The sequence below is a fragment of the Bos grunniens genome, chromosome 9 (assembly GCF_055505025.1).
Source record: "Bos grunniens cultivar Pamir isolate PY7600 chromosome 9, Bosgru_T2T1.0, whole genome shotgun sequence".
Taxonomy (NCBI): Eukaryota; Metazoa; Chordata; class Mammalia; order Artiodactyla; family Bovidae; genus Bos; species Bos grunniens.
The window spans coordinates 68,678,282-68,695,767 of NC_141173.1; the positions used below are offsets into that span (position 1 = coordinate 68,678,282).

General features: G+C 39.2%; 1 protein-coding gene across 1 annotated transcript in view; it reads left to right on the plus strand.

The window, feature by feature from the left end:
* Nucleotides 1-17,486, plus strand: part of LAMA2 (laminin subunit alpha 2) — a 707,472-nt gene that overhangs the window by 664,288 nt on the left and 25,698 nt on the right. Inside the window, exons 54-56 of the mRNA XM_086317880.1 lie at nucleotides 1,426-1,546; nucleotides 6,276-6,452; nucleotides 12,518-12,666. Coding sequence (XP_086174006.1) covers nucleotides 1,426-1,546; nucleotides 6,276-6,452; nucleotides 12,518-12,666 — 447 coding nt within the window. The remainder of the gene's footprint in view (nucleotides 1-1,425; nucleotides 1,547-6,275; nucleotides 6,453-12,517; nucleotides 12,667-17,486) is intronic.

Here is a 17,486-nt window from a genome sequence, read left to right on the forward strand (position 1 = left end):
ACCCTATGGACTGTAGTCCACCAGGCTCCTTGTCCATGGGATTCTCCAGGCAAGAATACTGGAGTGGGTTGCCATGCCTTCCTCCAGGGGATCTTCCCCACCCAGGGATCAAACCTGAGTCTCCTGCAGCTTCTGCATTGCAGGTGGTTTCTTTACCACTGAGCCACCGGGGAAGCCCCTAGAGTTGCTTATTAACATTAAAAAAAAGTATTACTTTTTCTATTTCTGTTGACCTGCACCGTTCAATATGGTAGCCACTAGCCACGGTGGCTATTTAGCTTTAAGTTAAAGAAAAAAAAAAAAATTTTTAATGATATTTCTCTGGCTGTCCAGTGTTTAAGATTATGCATTCCCACTTCAGGGAGCATGAGTTTGATCCCTAGTTGGGGAACTAAGATCCTTATATGCCATGCAGTGTCGCCAAAAAAGGAAAAAGAAAGAAAATTAAATAGCAATAAAAATCCAGGTTCTCATTGGCATGAGCTACTTTTCAAGTGTCAGCAGACATACATGGCTGCTCATTTGATTTGGACAGTGCAGGAAAGAATATTTCTATCATCACAGAAAGTTATGCTGGACAGTGCTGTTATAGATGAAAAAAGTGTCACTGTTAACATCCTGTTAACTTGTGTTTATCAAGCACTTACTGCATGCTAGCATGTTTATCCTTTTTTAAGAAGTAGTAAGCAAAAAGTAAATATTCAAGTGTCTTTTGGGTGTTGAAGCCATTTTCAACTTTACTGGAAAAATTAAATGTATGTTTTGTCCTTTGGTTGCTTTATTTTGTTACTGCTCCAAAACAGAATAAGTACTTTAGGGTCAATTTGTAAACTTAAAGTATCTTTTTTGAAACTGTAATCCAAAAGAATGTTTCTCAGGTTTTATTTGACTTAAAATTTTTAGAGAAATATGACATTATCTTATTCTCAGCTAAACCCTCAAAAAAAAGTCTCAATGGCAGAAATATTATCTTTTCAAAATAAATGTTTCCAGATTTTTAAATTTTGAGCAAGATTTTATTTAATGTTTTTCATTATATAGTATGATTATGCTTTCCCGTACAAGTGTCTGCTCTTGGGTGGAAAAAAACAAACACATTTCATTATGCATATGAAGCACTTCAAAAGAAGTCAGTTAATTTCTATACCTTGTATTTACATGCAATAGTTGAGATTATTTTTTAAAAGGAGAGAACGAAGAGCTACATAAAGACTGCTTATGCAAGTTGGTGCTAATATCCCTTATCCAACCAGTAGCTAATGGAAGCGTAGTTTTCTAGGTCCATGTGCGCGCCAGCGCACAGTCTGAGACATACGCCTGCCTGTGCATCAGTTTGCTCCATATGGCTTGCATCCAGTAGTCACAGACTCTATATTGCCATTATCTAATGATATTGCTTTTATTTTCCATTTAACTTTTCAACAGGCCAGAAGTAAATGTGAAGAAATATTCTGGTTGCCTCAAAGATATTGAAATTTCAAGAACTCCGTACAATATACTTAGCAGCCCTGATTATGTTGGTGTTACCAAAGGATGCTCACTGGAGGTTGGTCTCTTCCTAATGGCTTCCTAAATACCTTCATACCAGATTTCACTTACTTAGTTTGGGTCTATGATGGGGACCAGTCCTTGTTAATCTGTTTTGAATTCCTACTGACTCTAGTCTTGTTCTTTAGTCGCTAAGTCGTGTCCAACTCTTTTGTGACCCCTTGAACTGTGCCCAACAGGGTCCTCTGTCCATGGTATTTCCCAGGCAAGAATACTGGAGTGGGTTGCCATTTCTTACTCCAGGGGATTTTCCTGACCCAAGAATTGAACCCATATCTCCTGCATTGACAAGCAGGTTCTTTTTTTTTTTTTAATTGGAAGCTAATTACTTTACAATATTGTGGTGGTTTTTTGCCATACATTGACATGAATTAGCCATGGGTGTACATGTGTTCCCCATCCTGAGCCCCCCTCCCACCTCCCTCCCTATCCCATCCCTCAGGGTCATCCCAGTGCACTAGCCCTGAGCACCCTGTCTCAAGCATCGAACCTGGACTGGTGATATATTTAACATATTATAATATACATGTTTCAATGCTAGTCTCTCAAATCATCCCACCCTTGCCTTCTCCCACAGAGTCCAAAAGTCTGTTCTTTACATCTCTGTCTCTTTTGCTATCTCGCATATAGGGTCATCGTTGCCATCTTTCTGAATTCCATATATATGCGTTAATATACTGTATTGGTGGAGAAGGCAATGGCATCCCACTCCAGTACTCTTGCCTGGAAAATCCCATGAATGGAGGAGCCTGGGTCGCTGCAGTCCATGGAGTTGCGAAGAGTCGGACACGACTAAGCAACTTCACTTTCACTTTTCACTTTGATGCACTGGAGAAGGAAATGGCAACCCACTCCAGTGTTCGTGCCTGTAGAATCCCAGGGACAGGGGAGCTTAGTGGGCTGCCATCTCTGGGGTCACACAGAGTCGGACACAACTGAAGCAACTTAGCAGCAGCAGCATACTGTATTAGTGTTTTACTTTCTGATTTGCTTCACTCTGTATAATAGGCTCCAGTTTCATCCACCTCATTAGAACTGATTCAAATGCATTCTTTTAATAACTGAGTAATATTCCATTGTGTATATGTACCACAGCTTTCTTATCCATTCGTCTGCCGATGGACATCTAGGTTCCTTCCATGTCCTGGCTATTGTAAACAGTGCTGGCAGGCAGATTCTTTACCACCAAGCCACCAGGAAGCCCCAACCCTAGCCTTAGCTCTGCATAAATGATAAAGCAAGATTGAAGTACTTCTAAAAATTATCACGATAACTAAACTTAGGAAAACAGTATTATAAAAGATTCCAAACTATCTTTCCACGTGTACACCACTTCATAGTATGTACTTTTTAATATTAATCTCTTTTCTGGTTCTTTCTTCTTTCCAACACTACTTTTTTCTTTTCCTCATTATCATGTCATCTGTATTAGATTTAGTTTACCTTCCTGTCTTTTATATAGCTTTATTATCAACCTTAATTTTTTTCTGGAATGTGTTAGGAGTTTACTCGAATAACAAGTAATAGTTTCTACCATGATCACTAGTATTTAGCATCTTGTCCACAGCTTAGAAGTCAAGCCTCCTTTTCTTTGAAAATGGCACATAGTGGGAACCATCTGAAAAGACTTGGCTTAGATGGGACTGCAAAGTCCCCTGTTATCAATTATCTTCAGTATCTTTTCTTTATTGCTGCAGCAGCCTAGCAGCCCCTGATTCCACTTGACTGTTCTGCACCGACTCTTCAATAGGCACTAACCCATAAGAGAGAGAAACGCAAGTCACAGCTCTTCTCTCTTATATTGATTGGCCAGATATTTAGTTTAGGTTTTTCCATAAAATGTTACAAAAAACCTGAGCAAACTTACTGATCAACCCAATAAAATCTGATAATAATCATCGAATATTAGTACATTTTTCAATTCAGTTCAGTCGCTCAGTCATGTCTGACTCTTTGCAACCCCATGGACTGCAGCATACCTGGCTTCCCTGTCCATCACCAACTCCCGGAGCTTGCTCAAACTCATGTCCATCTATTTGGTGATGCCATCCAACCATCTCATCATCTGTTGTCCCCTTCTCCTCCTTCCTTCAATCTTTCCCAGGACCAGGGTCTTTTCAAATGAGTCAGTTCTTCACATCAGATGGCCAAAGTGTTGGAGTTTCAGCTTCAGCATCAGTCCTTACAATGAATATTCAGGACTGATTTCCTTTAGGATGGACTGGTTAGATCTCCCTTCAGTCCAAGTGACTCTCAAGAGTCTTCCCCAACACCACAGTTCAAAAGCATCAATTCTTCTGTGCTCAGCTTTCTTTATAGTCCAACTCTCACATCCCTACATGACTACTGGAAAAACCATAGCTTTGACTAGATGAACCTTTGTTGGCAAAGTAATGTCTCTGCTTCTTAATATGCTGTGTAGGTTAGTCATAGCTTTTCTTCCAAGGAGCAAGCATCTTTTAATTTCATCACTGCAGTCACCATCTGGAATTCTAAAAGTAATGAGTTTGTTTTTAACAAGAAAATGCCAGACTTCCATGGTGGTCCAGTGGTTGAGAATCTGCCTGCCAATGCAGGGGACACAGGTTCCATCCCTGGTCCAGGAAGGTCCCACATGCTTCAGAGCATAAGCCCATGGGCCACAACTACTGAACCTGTGCCCTAGAGCACATGCCCCACAATAAGAGAAGCCACTACAATGAGAAGCCCACACACAGCAACTCGAGAGTAGCCTCAGCTCACTGCAACTAGAGAAAGCGTGCACGCAGCAACAAAGAGCCAGAGCAGCCAAAAATAAATAAATAAATAATTTTTTAAACATAAATAAAAATAAAATGGTAAATATATCATAGGTAAGGTAAGGTGAAGTCGCTCAGCCGTGTCCAACTCTTTGCAACCCCACGGACTGTAGCCTACCAGGCTCTTCCATCCATGTGATTTTCCAGGCAAAGAGTACTGGAGTGGGTTGCCATCTCCTTCTCCAGAGGATCTTCCCAACCCAGGGATCCAACCCAGGTCTCCCACATTGTAGGCAGACGCTTTACCATCTGAGCCACCAGGGAAGTCTATAAATATATCCTACTTACAAATTTTTAATTATCCTGATATTACCAAACTATTCATTTTAGCTGCTTCCTCCAGTTAAAATTATTTTAAAGCATTGTGATGGGAGACGAAGGGATTTGGGAAAAGAGAGAAAATCACCACCGAGCTATGAGGTTTAAAGACTGGAACAGGACTTATGGGGTCTTCACTGTGCCTAGTTACAGTCTCTGACTCGCAAGTAGCCATAGACACCCACCCTGAGAAGCTTGGGAATAGGAAAAAGGAAAGTATATACAGAATTTAATATCTAAGAATCCATATTGACCTCTTTTTGCTCAGAGTTTTAATCTTCCAAAGCCTGACTCTCATCCACATGCAAAAGATATATACATGAGAATGGAAAACTGTCCAGAAAATGAATAGCCTGTATACGAGGAAATGATGGTTCTGTAAAGGTACTTTTCAGTAACCAGGAATTATTTGCAACTAAAATATGAAGCAGAAATTGAAATATTTGATAAATATTAAAAAGTCTGCACAGTAGTTTTATTTGAACTATCCAAGACTATGATTTGAAAATTGGAATCAAAAACAGATTATACATTTTACAACATTTATGTCACTTAACTTGGCCTGGAACACTGCAAGGGAAAATATCCTGCATTAAAAGATTCCTTGTTTTCACTCCAGCAAAATCCAGGACTTTTCAAATGAACATTTTAAGCACTATAAATGCCCAACTACAGGGGGTTGCTTAAATAAATCCTTGCACATTCCTACAATGGAATGACCTGCTACTAAAAGTGAGATTGAAATCTAAATTTACTGACAGAGATACCCCCACATATTAAGTGAGAAAAAGAAGTTAGAAATGAACGTACCTGTCATGATTCAGTATGAATACAGAGAGGAGGAGAGAGGAAAGGAGTAAGGTTGTAAAAGATAAAACAAGTGAATGACTGCATGGCTGCAGGAATCCATGAATGAATGGATTATATGGATAGAAAGTTCTATGCTTCTACACAGCTTTGGGATGGGATTGATTTTTACACTCTTACTTTTTGTACTTTGTTACTGTCTACAATGTTACTGTTTCAATTTTATCAGCAAAGACTGATACTGTTTTCATTTTAAGAAAATTAAACTAGGAAATATTTGATTTATTTTTAAAATTTAAATTGTATCTGATTTTTTAAACATTCCTCCAGAGTGTCTTTATACATTTAGTAACAATGAACATCTTTACCCTCAACTCATCACTGAGAAAGAATGCAGACAGAGACCACGGTCAGACTTAGCTATAAAACATAAGCAATTAGTTGGTAAAAGGATTCAAGGGATCAATGAGAGTGTTTTCAAGGAAGATTTAGCAAAATAGATTTAAATCAGAAGAAAATGTTACCTATTAGTGATAATCAGTAATGGTCTTTTATATTTCAAATCAAAAGTTCTAGAATAAAAGAAGAACCCCAAAGTTTTATTTTAACTTAAATATTACAGTTTGGGATAATATTTCTTCAGTTGCTCTTAAGCATAACTGAGTTTTCATGCATTCTGAGTTATCATGCATGACAATATATTTCATAGTAACTTTGAATGCATTGAGAAGGGTGAGTGAGATGGAGAAACTAAGGGTTCATTCATTTCTAATGCTTTCTTCCCTTCTTTCCTTTTACCTGAAGAACGTTTACACAGTTAGCTTCCCCAAGCCTGGTTTTGTAGAGCTGTCTCCTGTGCCTATTGATGTTGGAACAGAAATCAATCTGTCCTTCAGCACCAAGAATGAGTCTGGGATCATTCTCTTGGGAAGTGGAGGGACACCCATTCCGCCCAGGAGAAAACGACGGCAAACTGGACAGGTAATTACAACACCTAATTAATACAACAAAAATAAAATAATAATTGAAAGTACAACACCTAATTAATAATGCATTTTCCCTAATATTTATGTAAAACAATTATTTTACAAAGAGACTCAGGAGAGGCATTTAGGATTTATAAATTGTCTTTGTATTTTTAAAATTTGTATCATTTATTTCTATTATCATCTTTTTAGGACAATTATCTCCCCAAGGATTTTTCTGTTGGTCAATTCTAGGTGTGGGTGCACTTGTATTTACATCCATGTATCATATGAGTTTGAACATATAAAAAGAGAACGCTTAAAATATATTCAAATTGTATTAATATTCTCTTCTAAGTCCAGTTTCCTGCCAACTCTGTAGATATCCAGATGGGGGACCCTTAAATTTAAATTCCCTTTGGATCGGTTTCACCAGCTAACATGATGCAGTCTGTTGGCGCCTAACTGCTCTGCCTTCTCTGGACACCAAGAAAGCAAAGAATGGACTGGATAGAAGACAAAGAAAACACAACCAACGCAGTGTCACGATAGTGACATCAAAATAAAGCCTACACAGAGTCTGCTTTGTGAACTTCTGTTTTCCTACCATCTAGCCATTCAATTTGGAGAAGGCAATGGCACCGCACTCCAGTACTCTTGCCTGGAAAATCCCATGGACAGAGGACCCTGGTAGGCTGCAGTTCACGGGCTCGCTGAGGGTCGGACACGACTGAGCAACTTCACTTTCACTTTTCACTTTCATGCATTGGAGAAGGAAATGGCAACCCACTCCAGTGTTCTTGCCTGGAGAATCCCAGGGACGGAGGAGCCTGGTGGACTGCCGTCTATGGGGTCGCACAGAGTCGGACACGACTGAAGTGACTTAGCAGCAGCAGCAGCAGCAGCACCCATTCAATTCTGTTAAAAGCTAGCTCTTAGTTGTCCACATCTAGGCACCATAAGTCTTTACTGCATGGATATTCCTCCAATACTTTCAACCATACTTTTAAAGATACCACATTTTTTCCTTTTAATCTAGTTTTTCTCAGTGAAAGGATTCTTAGGAATTACCTAATCTGCCATGGCCAAAGCTTAGAGTACTTTGTAAACATATCCTTTATAAATATGCATGCATGCCTGTAAATCAGGCTGTATTGTTTGTGATTATAGGATTATTAAAATCACTTTTATCATTTAAAGTTTAATAATTTAAACCACTATTTAATAATAGTATGTAATAATAAGAAAGCCTTCTTCAGCGATCAATGCAAAGAAATAGAGGAAAACAACAGAATGGGAAAGACTGGAGATCTCTTCAAGAAAATCAGAGATACCAAAGGAACATTTCATGCAAAGATGGGCTCGATAAAGGACAGAAATGGTATAGACCTAACAGAAGCAGAAGATATTAAGAACAGATGGCAAGAATACACAGAAGAACTGTACAAAAAAAGATCTTCACGACGCAGATAATCATGATGGTGTGATCACTGACCTAGAGCCAGACATCCTGGAATGTGAAGTCAACTGGGCCTTAGAAAGCATCACTACGAACAAAGCTAGTGGAAGTGATAGAATTCCAGTTGAGCTATTCCAAATCCTGTAAGATGATGCTGTGAAAGTGCTGCACTCAATATGCCAGCAAATTTGGAAAACTCAGCAGTGGCCACAGGACTGGAAAAGGTCAGTTTTCATTCCAATCCCAAAGAAAAGTGAAGTGAAGTCGCTCAGTCGTGTCTGACTCTTAGAGACCCCATGAACTGCAGCCCACCAGGCTCCTCCATCCATGGGATTCTCCAGGTGAGAGTACTGGAGTGGGGTGCCATTGCCTTCTCAAGGAAAGGCAATGGCAAAGAATGCTCAAACTACCACACAATTGCTGTCATCTCACACGCTAGTAAAGTAATGCTCAAAATTCTCCAAGCCAGGCTTCAGCAATATGTGAACCGTGAACTTCCTGATGTTCAAGCTGGTTTTAGAAAAGGCAGAGGAACCAGAGATCAAATTGCCAACATCTGCTGGATCATGGAAAAAGCAAGAGAGTTCCAGAAAAATATCTATTTCTGCTTTATTGACTATGCCAAAGCCTTTGACTGTGTGGATCACAATAAACTGTGGAAAATTCTGAAAGAGATGGGAATACCAGACCACCTGATCTGCCTCTTGAGAAATCTGTATGCAGGTCAGGAAGCAACAGTTAGAACTGGACATGGAACAACAGACGGGTTCCCAATAGGAAAAGGAGTACGTCAAGGCTGTATATTATCACCCTGTTTATTTAACTTATATGCAGAGTACATCATGAGAAACGCTGGACTGGAAGAGGCACAAGCTGGAATCAAGATTGCTGGGAGAAATATCAATAACTTCAGATATGCAGATGACACCACCCTTATGGCAGAAAGTGAAGAGGAACTCAAAAGCCTCTTGATGAAAGTGAAAGTGGAGAGTGAAAAAGTTGGGTTAAAGCTCAATATTCAGAAAACTAAGATCATGGCATCAGGTCCCATCACTTCATGGGAAATAGATGGGGAAACAGTGGAAACAGTGTCAGACTTTATTTTTCTGGGCTCCCAAATCACTGCAGATGGTGACTGCAGCCTTGAAATTAAAAGACACTTACTCCTTAGAAGGAAAGTTATGACCAACCTAGATAGCATATTCAAAAGCAGAGACATTACTTTGCCAGCAAAGGTTCGTCTAGTCAAGGCTATGGTTTTTCCTTGGTCATGTATGGATGTGAAAGTTGGACTGTGAAGAAGGCTGAGTGCCGAAGAATTGATGCTTTTGAACTGTGGTGTTGGAGAAGGCTCTTGAGAGTCCCTTGGACTGCAAGGAGATCCAACCAGTCCATTCTGAAGGAGATCAGCCCTGGGTGTTCTTTGGAAGGAATGATGCTAAAGCTGAAACTCCAGTACTTTGGCCACCTCATGTGAAGAGTTGACTCATTGGAAAAGACTCTGATTCTGGGAGGGATTGGGGGCAGGAGGAGAAGGGGAGGACAGAGGATGAGATGGCTGGATGGCATCACTGACTCAATGGATGTGGGTCTCAGTGAGCTCCGGGAATTGGCTATGGACAGGGAGGCCTGGTGTGCTGCGATTCTGGGGTCGCAAAGAGTCGGACATGAGTGAGCGACTGATCTGATCTGATCTGATCTGATGTATTAATATTCTTTTCTCCCCACCACCAAAAAAAGAAAATAACAAAATACAGTTGACACTTGAAAATACGAGTTTGATCACACAGATCCACTTGTATGTGAATTTTTTCTTCAGTGGTAAATACAATGGTATTACATCGTCCAAGGTTGATTGAAACTGAGGATGCAGAATATCTGATATGGAGGAACTGAATAAAGGGAGGGCCAACTATAAGTTATGCTCTGATTTTTGACTGTGTGGAGGGTCAGTACCTCATGTCATTCACCTGTACTGACAAATAAAATCCAAAAATGTGCAACCATGAGTAACTTGCATTATCTACAGAACACAAAGGTGGTTTGATATTAGAAAGTCTGAAAATCATATAATCATCTTGATAGACATAGAGAACACTTGTAACTAAACTAAACACCCATTCCTGATCAAAAATAACAATAACAAAAGACTTAGTAAATTAAAAAGAGAATGATAGGAAAACATAAACATTTCCTATAAAATCAAGCCCAAGAAAAGATAAATATTATTGCTATACTGAACTTCCCTGGTGGCTCAGACAGTAAAGCGTCTGTCTACAATGTGGGAGACCCGGGTTCGAGCCCTGGGTTGGGAAGATCCCCTGGAGAAGGAAATGGCAATCCACTCCAGTACTATTGCCTGGAAAATCCCATGGACAGAGGAGCCTGGTAGGCTACAGTCTATGGGGTCGCAAAGAGTCAGACACGACTGAGCAACTTCACTTACACTTTTCTTTCATACTGGTCTTAGCCGAAGCAATAAAAAAAGAATAAATAAATATAGTACAAGAAAAAATATATAATTTAACAAGAAATAAAACAAACATAAGACCTATACTGGAAAAATTATAAAATTTATTGAAAATGTATAACAGACTACTTAATAAAGTCATTATGTTAATGGAAAGACTCAGTGTTAAAAATATTCCAATTCTCCATAAAATGATATGTAGGTTTGCCTTCAATGAAAATATCACCTTATCTTTTTGTAAATCAGAACAAATTCTAAAATTAATATCAAAAGTCCAAGAAAGTTATGAAATAGAATAAGTTGGAAGACTGTTATAGCAGTTTTGAATCATGGTTGTGTAGCATTAATACATGGATAACTCTGTGTCAGTGGAACATAAGAGAGAGAGCCAAGTATAGATGGAAATGACATTTGGCAGTAGGTAGCATTGCACATCATCAGCGAAAAAAGTGAACCTTTCAGTGAATGATTCTGGGGCAATTCATTATCCATTTAGACAAAAAAATGAAGTAATTTCTATTTCATGTTAAACAGAAAATTAAATCCCAGTGAATTAAAGTCTTAAATATGAAAGGAAAAAACTTTAAAATGTTTAGAAGAAAATGTAAAAGGATAACCTATGACCTTAAGGAAGAAAAGAATTTCTTTGGGAAGGAAAAAAAAACATTTTTTTAAATTAGAGGGAGAAGAAGTAATGTTCTATCTCATTTTATATTGTGCATAACAAGTATGGAATAAGTATGATAAAAATAAATGTTCTCCTAAAGTCTTTGCCTTTTAATCCAAAATACAAAAAATTTATTAAATAAATTTAAATAATAAGCCAGTTATTATAATAAAAGGACCAGATCAAACATTCTGAGATAGATTTTCACTAAAGGATATCTGTGCCCTGGATCACAGTCAAGTAACTAAATACCACCTCTCAGTTTCAGATTTCTCCTCATCAGAACCACATGAATAGGCTTGAATCATCAGTTGTCAGGATAGTTCTTAAAATAAAACTTTTTCATTAAAACAATTAAAATGAGAAAATATTAAGTGCTATAGTACAAATTAGAAATAACATGTTAATGCTTCAACATTTTAGTGAATATTTTTTTTAATATCTGTTTTAAAATCTCACTGTTATTGCTGTCTGAAAGAGGAAACAATATTAAATAAATAATTCATTTCTGTTGTAGAATCAAACTGGTTAAATGACATACTTTATTTTTCAAAGCTACCAGTTTTGATACTCACAGGGTCATTTGTGATTATGTTCTGCTAACGGGGTTTGAGACCTCAATCAGCTTAAAAAACAACTTTAATTGAGTGCTTACATGGCAGTTGCCCCTTTCTGATGGATGGCGACACTGATCCAGGTCCTCTGGGCATTTTGCATGGGACACGCAGCAACACAGCTGATTTTGCAAACTGTTGGAGACACTGTGATATTTGACTGAAACCATCTCCACCGCCTTGTGGTGACTCGCGGAGGACCGAGTGATCGTGTGTGGCAGGGGGCCCCTTGCTCCACTTGAAAAGGAGCACGCAGTGGTGTCAGCTTTGGGGATGAGGACTGCATTCAGTTTCCCTGGGGTTCACAAACTGATCTCAAAAAACTACACTGTTGCTATAGTAACAGTGGCAAGAAGAAAGCAGTCGTGTTTATGGATGAAAAATTGTCTGCCTTCTTTCTAAATGTGGGAGACAAGTTAGGTGTTGGTGATAACAATCCATTCCACCAGCCTAGAGAAGGAATTGAAATCTAAACACTCAAAATGCCCTGAGGTGGGAGTGAGACCTGATTTCCAGAAGCTAGCTGTCCATTTGTGAATGCAAGGGAGAGGGGTTTTATTAACCCCCTTTGTTTCCTGATGGGTTTTGTGAATTAGAAGCCCAATGCGAGCACAGCTGTTCCTTTCAGCATCGCAAATCTGCTTTGCAGAGATGGCTCTCTTACTATCTCCCTTTCCACATCACCTAACAAGCAGAAATGGTAAGTGATTGTAAAGCTATTTCCAGCTGCTTTAAATACTCTGTAAGAAAATATTGAGTCTTAACTTCTCAGGTAAGCTCACAGAGCAGATGAATCTGCCATTCTTTCAGGTAACTAAGCTAGGTCGTAGACGAGACTCCTTTCGTCTTCAATAACCATTTGCTGTTGCAGGCCTATTATGCGATCTTCCTGAACAAGGGCCGGCTGGAAGTGCATCTCTCCACAGGGGCGCGCACAATGAGGAAAATTGTCGTCAAACCGGAGCCGAGTCTGTTTCACGACGGGAGAGAGCATTCTGTTCATGTAGAGAGAACTAGAGGGTAACAACAGTTCTGGCGACTGACTGTACTGTCGTAACTAACACGAAGTTTTGCTCGCCTTAGTCCTTAACTGGACCTTTGTGTGTATGGACAGACGACACATTGCTGAAGTGTCAAGTAGCTTAATTTTATCTTCTTTATATTTCATACTTTGGGAACTTCATTTACCTTGACCCTTAGGAGTTTTATTCTTAACGTTTTTTCTGCTGAGCAGCTCTCCTCTTCACCTCTGGAAAACCAAATGCATCTTCTGAAGCCATAGCTAAGAAAAATCTCTCCCTCTGCACCTCTCAAATACTCTCTTCTCAAATAAGGCATATGTGGGTGGTGAAACGGCGCAGAGCAGCTCAGCTGGGGCCCGCAGCCTTTGGCAGCTGCCATTTCATTCGGATTCCAAGGCAGTTATGGCTGCTGCTTAGAAATCTGTCACAAATACAGAGCAGGGCAGCAGCTGCAGGACCCACGGAGCCCTGCTCTGTGCGGGCCTCACACCTGGCCCCTGCCAAGGTGTGCAGGGTCCCTGCACCACAGCTCTGTGAGGGGCCAGAGTTGAGAGAGGGCAGAGGCTGCTGTCTTGCCATCAGGGCACAGAGGCTGCCTCTCTGCTGATCCACCAGAGCACTTGCTTCCCAGCCCTGAGTCAGGGAATTGGCTGTTAGTGTTATGAGCTGATGTCTTATTTTTTCAGAATGCTGAAGTACTTTATACTTACTTTATTGAGGAAGTCATTTGTTATTTGATTTTTTTTTTCCATCAAAGTGTATGACAGCTCGGATAAGGGGATTCCCTAATGGTTCAGCAGGTAAAGAATCCACCTGCAAAGCAGGAGACACAGGAGATGCACATTCTATCACTGGGAGGGTAAGATCCCCTGGAGAAGAAAATGGCAACCCACTCCTGTATTCTTGCCTGAAAAATCCCATGGACAGAGGAGCCTGGTGGGCAATAGTTCATGGGTCACAAAGAGTCAGACATGACTGAGCAACCAAGCACACAAGCACAGTGAGTTTAGAAAGACAATTAGAGAAAAACAGAAGCCCAGAGACTTCAGACCTCCAAGCCAACGATCCATCTAGACTGAAAACATAGAAAAGAACTGGAAATCAAGCTTGATGAAACCTCAAAACATAGACAGTACTTTAAAATATAACAGTATGAAGGCATAGCAAAAGTTCAAGCAAGTAAATGTTATTCTTAAAGTCGACCATTTTCTAATCATCCTCTTGTGTGGACAATAGTTTAAATAAGTAATAACAATGTCTTGTAAGTAAAGAAACTTTCCTTGCTTTGCATTTTTCTGTTATATAGAGCACTATCTTTTGGGCTGAATTAATGCTCAGTCAATTACGGAGTATCTACTAACTGAAATGTTTAGAAACCATGATTAAGACAAATGAGGGATCAATATTTGGACAAACTAAGAACATTTACTAATCTTCTAGGCACATATTGCAGTCAGGGTCTCTGAAGAGAAATGCAAACTGAATGTTCTCATTTGAACCTTAAGGAATGCTCTAGAATACTGATTTTGCAAGTCTTCTAGACTTTACTTCAGGTCCTTTGCCAAATGTTAGTCCTTCTCATTGTAGGAAAAACTTTTTAAGGTTTTTAAATAATTTCAAGAAGCAAATGCAGATCTGAGAAATATAGTTGGCCAAAAAATCATTCAAAATATGTTATTTTGTAGGGAAAGGATTCTGACATTCCCAAGTGCATTTTGATGTTATTCTAAGGTGTCCTTTTCACAGGTGTCTCTTCAAGAGGGGTATTTTAGTATGCCAGCTTCACAGCTGTTGGCCATCCATCCAACCTTTATTTGATTATACTCGGTATAGTACATCCCTGAAAACTGGTCATTCAGTTAATTGGCCATATAAACAAACTGTTGTGCCATTCTCTATTAATTAAAGGATAATGTATTAGACATATTGTGTTGTCACTACACTCTGTGGCAAAGCAAGAGCTCATCTGCCACCATAATGTCTCATTCAGCACTCTGAGGTCAAAAAACAATTATTACCTATCCCTTAAGCAAGTGCTTCAATTAACTGATTAACCGGAGATCACTAATGACCCGAAGAACATCACCTAGAAACATAGTTTAATGCTTCATATCCATTTTATGGCATGCCCTGTGTCAAATACTACAAAAAGTATGTCCTTTAGTTATTCTAAATATATATGAGATATGCATTCATATCCTTTCATCACAGATGAGGAAATATTAACTAATTTACCCCAAATCACATAGCTAGTAAATAACAGGCAGGATTTAAGCCCAGATATACTTGACTTTAACACCTCATCTGTGCTTGCTAGGTATTTATTCTCACCTCTGTGACCTCAGAGGTTTGTATTACTTGATGTTGATGATGAGACTCTTGTTAACTTGGAAATACTTGCTTTCTTCCAATACTATTTAGACTGTAGATGTCAATTGTTTCCTTTCCTCAAACAATACTGCCTCATAAAATTAGTAGATTTTTATCAAATTGAGAGGCAAGCTTTTCAGTATTTACTCTCTTTACGCTTCCTTTCTCATTTTCTTTCCTTCTCTACTCCTCCCTCTGCAAAGACTTCACCTCCTTTACTTTGGTGTCTAATTCCCTAGTACTCCGGTGATCCTCTGCCTTTTATAACTGCTTGGCCCTCTGATCTTCCTCCTGAAGTCCACCTAAATGGCCAGTAGTTCTTACTGGATAAAAACAGTAAACCCTAAGAGCCTGGAGTAGAAGCTTAGGCACATAGGTATTCTCCATGAAAGCATTCTTCACACAGGGACAGAATTAGGCTAAAGACCACAAAGTTGGAGCAAATATTTCAGGAGTAATTTGAGGTTTCCAGAATGGGACCAAGATTTGAATACTGCAACCCAATTATTTCTTTCTAACCATCCAAAATATGTTCAATTTAAAAATTTCAGGTTTTGCTTTTCATGTAAATTGTAAATTTCAGGGCACTTCTCTTAATATCTTTTACCATGTATGCAGTTCATTTGATAGTGATTTGAAAAAAAATCTTAGATCAATATTTCATACAAATAAATTGAATATAAGTAATAAAATATTATAAAACTTTAAGATTCAACTATTGAAATTTTAAGGAAATATAGCTGACATATCACAATATTAATAGTATTGTAATGATTCTTATAATGCTTTTTGGGCATAGTGGGTCCACAGTAAAGAATTTTTGAATAAATCCTTTTTAAAAAACACACCAGAATCATAAAGGACATGTAATATCCCTCTTTGAAGTGAAGTGAAGTCGCTCAGTCATGTCCGACTCTTTGCGACCCTGTGGACTGTAGCCTACCAGGCTCCTCCATCCATGGGATTTTCCAGGTAAGAGTACTGGAGTGGGTTGCCATTTCCTTCTCCAGGGGATCTTCCTAGCCCAGGGATCGAACCCAGGTCTCCCACATTGTAGGCAGACGCTTTACCGTCTGAGCCACCAGGGAAGCCCAGTGGCTTCTCTCTTTACAAAGTGCTAAATAAATGACCTAGATTTGGTGCTCCTAGGTTGTAAAATACAAACTGGATTCAACTGTCGTCCTTTAACAGTGTCCTTATTAAGGAATACAACCTCAGTGCAATGCCTTCATTAATGGTTTCCGTGGTTCAGAGTAGGGGTTCTTATCCTCCTTTTATTAAAGAATCGAATGAGACTGAGCAAGATTAAATAACTAACCCAAGGTCACACAGCTAGTAAGCTTTCATGCATGCTAAGTCGCTTCAGTTGTGTCCGACTCTGTGACTCTATGGACTGTCGCCTGCCAGGCTCCTCTGTTCATGAGGATTCTCTAGGCAAGAATACTGGAGTGGGTTGCATTTCCTCCTCCAGGAGATCTTCCCAGGGACGGAACCTGTGTCTCTTATGTCTCCCGCATTGGCAGGTAGTTCATACTAGTGCTTAAGTCCAGACTCTTTCTTCTGAAAGTTCATGCTCACTCTACATCTCCACCCTGTGATCCAGTAAGAAAGGGCCATTGTTGTGGTCTTTAGGGGCAGAACCAGACTAGAGAGAGTCCACGTGAGAAAGAGGAGAGCCTCTGGATCTTTAAAAATTCTAATCAAAAGCAGAGATTTGCTGTCCTTGGACAGTATTTAATAGTGGCTTAAACCCTTCATTCAAAGCCTAAGTAACACTGGCATATAGGAGATTACTTTTAGCAAATGGAAAAAAAAAAAAAAGGGAGTATGAGGGGTACTTCTCAGTGAGTCCCACATACCCAGAAGTGAGTGGTTTTCTAAAAGTCTCATAAAACCACCACCCACATTCTTAGCAATAAGGTTGAACTCTTGAATTTTGCCAACACAATCTTCCAGAGTCTGGCAAAACATCAATATATCGTTCCCCCTATTTTGCCTTTGAAACTAAATCCAATCTGCTCCCTCCATACCACCTGAGCAATAAAGAGACATAAAAAATGCTTCATAGAATGGAAGGTAGTAAGTATATCCTTGATAAGAGCATCTGTCCAGAGTCAGACTGCCTGGGTTCAAATCCCAGCACATCTGTATGAATTGGGAAAGCTACTTAGCCAATCTGTTCCCCTCAGTTAACTCATCTGTACAGTGAATATAGAGTTTTTTAAAAGATATTTGTTAGAAAGATGTTTCTGACATTTTAAGTCACAACAATATCTGGTCTTTGTTCTATTCTCTTACATTTGAATTGTCCCAGCGTGGGCCAGTTGTTCAGTGCCATTTCAGAGCATCTTTGCCCTGATTTATTGTTTCTAACTCTATGTGTGGTTTTTCTTCTTTATAAAATCAAGTAACATAACATTTTAGAACTGAGTTTGCTGACTAAATATT